At 52.3% G+C, this 9,064-nt stretch overlaps 2 gene segments (V, D, J or C); both read left to right on the top strand.

The window, feature by feature from the left end:
• The first annotated feature begins 2,228 nt into the window (after nucleotides 1–2,228).
• Nucleotides 2,229–2,688, top strand: LOC113405187. The segment is given in 2 exon segments: nucleotides 2,229–2,277; nucleotides 2,369–2,688. Coding segments are annotated over 2 exon segments (369 nt in total).
• A 3,477-nt stretch (nucleotides 2,689–6,165) lies between these two features.
• On the top strand, nucleotides 6,166–6,675 carry LOC113405186. The segment is given in 2 exon segments: nucleotides 6,166–6,211; nucleotides 6,305–6,675. Coding segments are annotated over 2 exon segments (417 nt in total).
• The last annotated feature ends 2,389 nt before the right edge of the window (nucleotides 6,676–9,064 follow it).

The following is a 9,064-nucleotide window of genomic DNA, read 5'->3' as shown; positions in this document are numbered from 1 at the left end:
TTCAAAGGCAGTTGGGTGAAATGGGACAGTGTCACTACCCTCTGTTTGCCAGAAGCTGGGAATGGGCGACAGGGGGTGGATCACTCGGTGATTCCCTGTTCTGTTCATTCCCTCTGGGGCACCTGGCACTGGCCACTGTCAGAAGACAGGATACTGGGCTAGATGGACCTTTGGTCTGACTCAGTCTGGCCGTTCTTATGAAAGTTCCAAGCCATTCTCCCACAGCGGTGTGGTGTCACTTATTGATTTCTTTGACCCCTCCTCGTCCTTCAATATCGCCATTCCCAAATCCATCTGGTCCATTCCGACTGGGAGCTGGTGACACCAGGAGAGACCCTCGAACTGACTTGTATCGGTGGTTATCCTGTGGAGAGGGACTGGATCCGCCAGTCCCCAGAGGGAGGGTTACAGGGGCTGGGACCCCTACATTCCTACTGCTCATCCTTCCAAAACCGACTCAACATCTCTGGGAATGCCCCTGAAGACGAGTTCTGTCCACAGCTGAGTGACATGACAGCTGCAGGAACCGCCGTGTGTTGCTGCTCCAGACCCAGGCAGTGAGCCAGAGCAAAGCGGGGATAGGAGCTAGAAGGGAAACCAGTTTGCAAACCCCCCTTTAGCACCGGGCGTTAGGAGCTGAGGGAGAGGGACTCAGTGGCAGGAGGGGTTTTCAGGAGGGGAAGTTGGAAAATACCTCGTGTACCAAGTCCCCTGCAACACAACACACACTGCACGGGTCTTAGGCCTGGTCTACACTACGACTTTAATTCGGATTTAGCTGCGTTAATCCGAATTAACCCTTCACCCGTCCACACTACAGAGCCAGTTAATTCGAATTAAAGGGCACTTAAAATCGATTTCTGTACTCCACCTCGACGAGCGGAGTAGCGCCTAAATCGATTTTGTTAATTCGAATTAGGGTTAGTGTGGCCGCACACCACCGAATTACTGTGGTTAAAGTAATGGGGTAGTGTGGCCGCACACCACCGAATTAATGTGGTTAAAAACCGAATTAATGTGCTTAGTGTGGCCGCGCACAATCGAATTTATACAACCTGTTTCCCAAATTCGAATTATCTAAATTCGGATTAATCCTGTAGTGTAGACATACCCTTACACTGTTTCGGTGGGAGCAGTAATGAAAAACACACCTGTATCTACACTCCCACCCTGAAGACTTCTCATCCTCTCCAGCAGGCGGGAGCACAGACACATAGACCCAGAGGAAGCAAGCGAGCCAGCAGGAGTCACGCACTCTCAGCAAAAGAGTAGCAAACAGAGAGGGGGGGGGGGGTCCCATCTCCTTCAGCAGGAGGCAGCAGTGAAACACACAAATGTGCACACACACACACACATACACACAAGGGGGTAGCGCGCGCACACACACACACACACACGGATTTTTACTCCCAGTAAGAGGTAGCAACGACAGAAACACCCAAAGGCTGATCCGGATTCCTTCCCTCCCATACGGACGAGCAGGGAGGGACACCCCCATACACGACGAGTTGGTCTTTTCTCTACCTAGCAGGAGCCAGGAGGCCTCACAAACACACCCTGGCATTTCTCCTCGGGTGGGACTCATTCCATCTAGCAGAGAGCAGCGGTGACACACACACGGATTTGCACCCACGCGCTATGACACAGTCCTACAAGGAGGCAGGTGCCCCTCGTGGATTAAAATTTAGGAGAAGCGGGTTCTGATCCCGACTCTGTTGCTGGGTGACCACGGGAAGTCACTTCACCGCTCTGTGCCTTAGTTTCCCCATCCCTAAAATGGAGACAATTCTCCTTAATTCCAATAACAGGCGGCAGGACACCCAGCAATACAGTCATACACGTTGCACCCAGCAGGGGTCCGCAACACACAAACCATCGCACCTATGCCGAGACCCAGGTCCTATTCCACACCCAGCTCCGGGGCACTGTATTGAATATATTTAGAAGTGTTCGGTGTCACTTGAAGAGCCGGCCCAGCGTCCCACAAATAAAGCAGTTCTGTGTCTCGCCCCGGTGTGAGGCGCAGGCCCGTGGAAAGAGAAGATTCCGGCTAAATCAGAGCCCCCCGCCAAGCCCTTTAACCTCCCATCCCCGCTGGGCGAAACCCACATGCAAATCCCTGCCCTGCTTAAACACCAACCCCAGATCCTGCGAGCCTCAGGCACCGCGCCGCGCTGGCCCGTTTCTTCCTGCTGCGGGGTATCCCCTTCCTGCCACACCTCGGAGAAATGGCGCTGCTGCTGGGGGGTTTTTTCTGCCTCTTGGCGGCTCCCTTCTGTGAGTATCTCGGGGACACGCAGCCCCCGCTCTCCTCCCTGCCCGCAGTGCAGCGTGGAGCGTCACTTCTCCTTTTCTCTCCTTTGCCCAGGTGTCCGCTCACAGATCCAGCTGGTCCCGTCCGCCCCGGGAGTGGTGACGCCCGGAGAGTCCCTCACAGTGACTTGTACCGTGTCGGGGGACTCCATCGCTACCCGCGCCTGGTGGAACTGGGTGCGCGAACTCCCCGGCCGAGGGCTGCAATGGGTAGGGCGCATCCATTTCTCCGGGAGCGCGAACTACGCCCCCGACCTGCAAACCCGAGCGAACATCGCCAAAGATGATGCCAAGAATGAGTATTACCTGCAGCTCCACTCCCTGACCGCTGCGGACACCGCCACCTATTACTGCACCAGGTGGGACCCACAGTGATACGCGCCGGGACAAGATCCCAGGAGGGGGGAGTCCACCCGAATGAGGCGGCTACGTCTCTTCCCTGTTACAACCTCCCTGCCCGCTCCCAAGGCGCCTGAGATCTTCCCCCTTTGCGCTGACAGCTCGTTTCCAATCCGGAAAAATGTCCACTTGCTGTTTCCTAATTACCTTGAATCTTCATTGTCCGGGAGGAAGTGTGATTCGGGGATCAGGAGCTGGCCAGAGGCGCATCTGCCCTGTTTATTGCTCTGCAAGACCTGAGGCAAATCACTTAGACAGATTTTTTAAGGTATTCGGGCGCCAAATAATTCCCGTTGAAATACCTTTAAGAATCTGGCCATTCATTAGTCTCTGTGACTGTCTCTCCCCCAAAGACTTAGAATCATAGAATAGTAAGACTGGAAGGGGCCTCAAGAGGTCATTAGTCCAGTTCCCAGCACTCATGGAAGGACTAAGTTTTATCTTCTGGACCATCCCTGACAGTGTTTGTCTAACCCGCTCTTAAAAATCCCCAGTGATGGAGATTCCACAGCCTCCCTAAGCACAAGACTCACCTTGCACAAGTCTCTCTAGGCCAGATTCCCAAAGTTGGGCACCTAAAGTTGCAGATGTGAAAATCCCTCTGGATGCCTAAGTACCTTAGCAGTTTAGCTCAGGAAAGGCCACCTATTTTTACAATATTTAGGTGCTTGTGGTGTAGGTATTTGCCTAACTCCCATCGATTTCAATGAGTTGTTGACACCTGGGTACTTTTGAAAATCCCAATACCTTCCTATCTGGATGTTTAGGAACCTAAATGCCTCTGAGAATCTGGCTTTCTCTGCCTCAATTTCCAATCTGTGTAATGGGGATAATGACACTTCCCTACTTCACAGGAGAATTATGAGCACAAACACACTGAAGATTGTGAGGGGCTCAGACACTATGGTAATTAGGGCATATCAGCAACTGAAATGGAAGGTAAAAAATTCCTGTCAGAGCTTTTCTGCAACAGAAAATTAGAAATGTAGCTACAGTTTTTCCAGAAAATATCACTTTGGGGCATTTGGTTGAAAGATATTTTGTTTTTTGGTGATGATTGTAAATTTTTACTTTTCAAGATTTCTTTCTTGCTTTCTTTTTTTTAAAAGACAAGTAAAAGTTTTCGAGGGGAAACAGCCCATTTCCCACCCAGCTCGACTGGAATCAGACCCGTTCTCCGTCTAGTCCAATCCTGCTGTTAGCTCAGTCAATGAAAACCAGATTCTGCTCCCATTTACACTGGTTCAAATCCAGCATCACATCACTGATATCTGTGGGATTATTTCAGATATCCATCCCTGTCATTGGGGCAGGACTGGACCCTGGCAGTTTCATCACTGATTTCACTGGGAGTAGACGCAGGCCCTAACTCTATGTAAGGTTATTTCCAAGTTACCCAGGATACACTTCTTCACTTTTCTGCCTCTGAGCTGATCTGAGAGATCATCACCAGGGCCGGCTCCAGGCACCAGCGCAGCAAGCAGGTGCTTGGGGCGGCCAACAGAAAGGGGCAGCAGGTCCGGTTCTTCGGTGGCCATTCGGCGGCGGGTCCCTCAGTGCAGTAGATCCCACCCCTGCCACCAGTTGTCACGGAGTGTGGGGAAGACCAGGCCCTGCACCCCCGGCTTCCTGCGATTCACCATGATTCTCAGCCAGCCAGTAAAACAGAAGGTTTATTTCGAGACAAGAACACAGTCCAAAACAGATCTTACCGATACAGACAACAGAACCCCCTTTAGTTAGGTCTATCTGGGGGCCCCAGGGAGGCCACAGCCCTGTTGGTCGGGGCGCCCCTCTTTATTTCCCAGCCAGCTCCAAACTGAAACTCCCTTCAGCCCTCTCCTTTCTGGCCTTTTTCCCAGGCTCCTCCCCCAGCCTTTGTGTCCTTTGTCCAGTTTCCCAGGCAGAGGTTTCAGAGTAGCAGCCGTGTTAGTCTGTATCCTCAAAAAGAACAGGAGTACTTGTGGCACCTTAGAGACTAACAAATTTATTAGAGCATAAGCTTTTGTGGGCTACAACCCACTTCTTCGGATGCATATAGAGTGAAACATTGAGGACATATATATACACACCAGGCAGAGGTGTTACCTGGCCTCCAACCCCCCCACCCCCTCTTGGGTTCTCATGTTACATGCTCAGGTATGCTCCCTTCCCCAATGCAGGCAGTCCCAGCAAAACTCCCCTGCAACCTTCCCAGGTTAATACTCCCCACTCAGCATTCAAATAACACATCAAGAACATTCCCACTTCGTCACAAAGGCCTAAGTCAAACTGGTGCAACTTTGTTTCTAAATCAGTCACGACTCCCTAGAGCACTCAGATCTCATCTGCACACAGCTTTGTACCCGTATAACTACTTAAGTTAGGACTGTAATGTTTTCACAGATGTAGTTATAACAGTGCAACGCCTAGTTTGGATGAAGTTACTGTACAGCAGTCTAGCTTGTTCCCTTTCTCCTAGGGCCATGAGCAGGCATTTTGTCCGCCTTCTCCTTGCACACCACGGTGTTTGAGAGAAAGAGACGAGTTTGTGACCCCAGAATATTGGTTGTCCCTGATCCATTCCCTGCTTTTCTCATCAGTGTCCCAAACCGAATCGTACCAGGCATAGCTTGGAGTCACCGGTTACCCAATTGAACCAGGCATAGCTTACAGGTCAGTGTAAGGGACTGTCTGGGCTTCAACACTGACCTACCCCTATGCACAGAGCAAGTTTCACTCCCTCCAGCAGGGCCCAGCCGTCTCTCTCTCTCTCTCTCTCTCTCTCTCTCACACACACACACACACACACACACCTCACAGGTGTCTCTGCTACAGGAAAAGCACCAGGCACTAGGGTGATGCGTTTCCCCCGAGCGTGTGCTCTAGACTGTCGCTGGGTTACTGCCGTCACGGGCTTTACTCTGACAGAGCCCACAACCCGCACCGTCCCTCCGTGCCCAGCTCTCTCCCCTTTCCCTGAAGCGGTTCCTCACACTGTGGTGCCTGGAACCAGCCGCTGGCTCCCCGCAGCTGCGGCTCCTTCCCCATCCGACACTCCCGGGAGAGTCGCACGTCTCTGGACATCTCCTCTCTCTTGTTTCTATTGTACAGCTCTGCCCAGGGCATTCGGCAGCAGGCGCGGCTGGATTCAACACCTCCCCCGGCCCCCAGTGTAGGGACCCGATCCACAGTCCCTTGCTTCCCTTTGAAGGGCTCCAATGAACGTGAATTGACTTTGAATCACACGCTAAGACGTGAGGGGATGCGTGACTCTGCTTCCCACAGACAGCGTTCCCTGCCTAGCGGTGTCCCTCCCTTTATACCCGCTGGGGAACCCACATGCAAATCCCTGCCCCGGGACCTTCCTATTTAAATACAACCCCCTGAGTCGGGGAGTCTCAGCTTCTCCCCAGACACAGAACTGCCCGGTCCTGTTCGCTGAGGCGTTTCCCTTCTTTTATGAAAACTAGAATGAAATCTCTGTGGCTTTTCCTTACCCTGTTATCGGCCCCTACCTGTGAGTGTGTTTTAGAGAGCGGGGAAATTAGGGACAGTGCCACAGATTCATTGCCTGACTAATTACTTCCATAACCTGTTTCCCTCTTCCCAGGTGTCCTCTCTCAGGTGCAGCTGGTTGAGTCCGGCCTGGGCGTCGTGAAGCCTGGACAGACCCTCACACTGACCTGCGCTGTCTCCGGGGTCTCTATCACTAGCAGCAGCTACGCCTGGAACTGGGTCCGGCAGCCCCCCGGGAAAGGGCTGGAGTGGGTAGCACGTATATACCCACACGACGGGAGAAAGTGGTTTGCCGCGTCTCTCCAAAGCCGGACCACCATCTCTTCGGACACCTCCAAGAACCAGTTCTCCCTGCACCTGGCCTCCCTCGCGGCTGCAGACACCGCCACGTATTACTGTGCCAGAGACACACAGGGACACAGAGCAAAGCGGGGCTGGTACAAAAAGGGGAAGCGGATTGTCTAGAGTCACTCGGGGCCTTGTCACATTCACGTCTCCTTTAGAAGCGGGGTGAGACACTGGTCACAAGGGGGTTTAGGAGGTGGAAATTGGGGAGGGAAAATTCCTCGTCTCCTCACTCAGCTCCTGGTAACACGGACACACAGAGATCCCATCTCACGACTCCCCCAGGGGGGATCAATCACACAAGCACCCACAGTTCTCGTTCCCATCACTGTGGGGGCAGCAATCCCAGAGCCCTTCCGGTTACTACAGAATCCAGCGCTGCATTTCCCCTTGAGGAGCTGGGGAATTCCCAGGCCGGACCAAGTCAAGGTCCATTTAGCCCAATATCCTGTCTCTGAGCATGACTAGCCGGGACTGCTTCACGTAAGAACCCCGCAGCTGAGGATGTGAGAGCATCCACCCTCCACATCGGGTCTCGCCCTGGTCTCCAACAGAGATTGGGTTAAACTAGCGACACTCAGACTGTGGGGATCCAGCCGCAAGTGGCTCCTTAATGCAGGGGTTGGCAACCTTTCAGAAGCGGTGTGCCGAGTCTTCATTTATTCACTCTGATTGAAGGTTTCGTGTGCCAGTTATACATGTTAACGTTTTTAGAAGGTCTATAAGTCTATAATATAGAACTAAACTATTGTATGTAAAGTAAATAAGGTTTTTAAAATGTTTAAGAAGTTTCATTTAAAATTAAATTAAAATGCAGAGCCCCCCGGACCAGTGAGCAGGACCCGGGTAGTGCGAGTGCCACTGAAAATCAGCTCACGTGCCGCCTTTGGCACACTTGCCATAGGTTGCCTACCCCTGCATGTGTCTCCTTCGACCCTGACCAGCACCGATATTAAAACAGGGTGTGATTTAATTATGGAGCAATCCAAGTTACTAACCAATCAGGGTGCCTTTACTGTGTTATTAACCAATTCAGTTCCCAACTTGCACTAAGTTATTAACTTATTTATTGTGGCACTTTTACCGCTATATATATATTTATGCACATACACACACTAAATATTTCCCGTCATTCACACTACTGTGGCTCTTTCGGGTAACGTTGATGGCTAATTCGGCTCCTTAACCCCTGAGGTCTGACTATGGCCTTGGCTACACTCGGGACTTCACAGCGAGTGTAGTCGCGCCGCCAGCGCTGCGAGAGAGCTCTCGCAGCACTATATGTACTCCACCTCTCCGAGGGGAGTAGCATGCAGTGCTGCGAGCGAGCGTGCAACGCTGCAGGCTCTGATTACACTGGCGCTTTACAGCGCTGCACTCGCTGCGCTCAGGGGGGTGTTTTTTCACACCCCTGAGCGCAGCAAGTTGCAGCGCTGTACAGCACCAGTGTAGCCAAGGCCTATCACTGGTTCAAGTCCAGAAGGAGAACAGGTTTAATATTCCTGCCAAATTCTGCCCCCTCCCCAGTGTGTGTCCCTGACCAACCACAATCACAGGCCAGAAGCTGCCTCTTTCCTGTAACCCAGCTTCCCTCCCTCACGCCCTGAGAGCTGTTTGCTGGTGTTACTTGGGCAAATCCAACCTGCCTCCCGCTCCCGGTTACACGAGGCGGCCTCTTAGCTACAGAGACTCAGACAAAGAGAGCTGGTTCTTACCCTCCCAGACCGAGCCCCCTTTACCATATTCCCCGCTCCATTTGCTGAATCTTGTTGATTCCCCTTCGCTGGTTTCTCTGTTTTGTGTGAGCATCCCCCTGTTTCTAACGGTTGGATTTATTTCCAAATTCTCTTTACAACCCCTCTGAAATGACGTGAACAACTCAACAGGAGCCCAAATCCAGTGAGTTTAGGGATCCCGATTCCCTGAAACCCCGTTACAAAATCCCAGACATATAGACTCATAGACTCATAGACTTTAAGGTCAGAAGGGACCAATATGGTCATCTAGTCTGACCCCCCCGCATGATGCAGGCCACAAAAACTGACCCCCCCACTTTCCCTTAACTCTGCTGTTGAAGTCCTGAGATCGTGATCTAAAGACTTCAAGTCGCAGAGAATCTTCCAGCTTGCGACCCCTGCCCTATGCTGCGGAGGAAGGCGAAAAACCTTGGAAATTCCACCTTAGCCACACACCTGCCCCCGACCCCGGTGTACAACACTCAGGGGATGGACTCCACGGATTGAGGCTGAGGGGTTATCAAGAAGCCTGCGGCATTTAGGAGCCAGAATGTCACTGGATTTCACTGGCAGCTGGATGCCCAGCTCCCTACCTGCCTCTTCTTCTCTGCCCCTTGTCACCGGAGCGTGTGGGTGACTCCCAACCAGTCCTGGCTTTCACCCTCACAATCCGCACGGGGGGCAGGGAAGTCTCATTAACCCCATTTTACAGATGAGGACCTGAGGCCCAGACTCAACCGCCTAGGGTATTTGAGCGCACACCTCCCACGAAT

Source organism: Terrapene carolina, unplaced genomic scaffold (genome assembly GCF_002925995.2).
Source record: "Terrapene carolina triunguis isolate 2854851 unplaced genomic scaffold, T_m_triunguis-2.0 Scaffold34107, whole genome shotgun sequence".
Lineage (NCBI taxonomy): Eukaryota > Metazoa > Chordata > Testudines > Emydidae > Terrapene > Terrapene triunguis.
The sequence above is the reverse complement of the archived record's forward strand: the minus strand, read 5'-3'. Positions and strand labels throughout refer to the sequence as shown.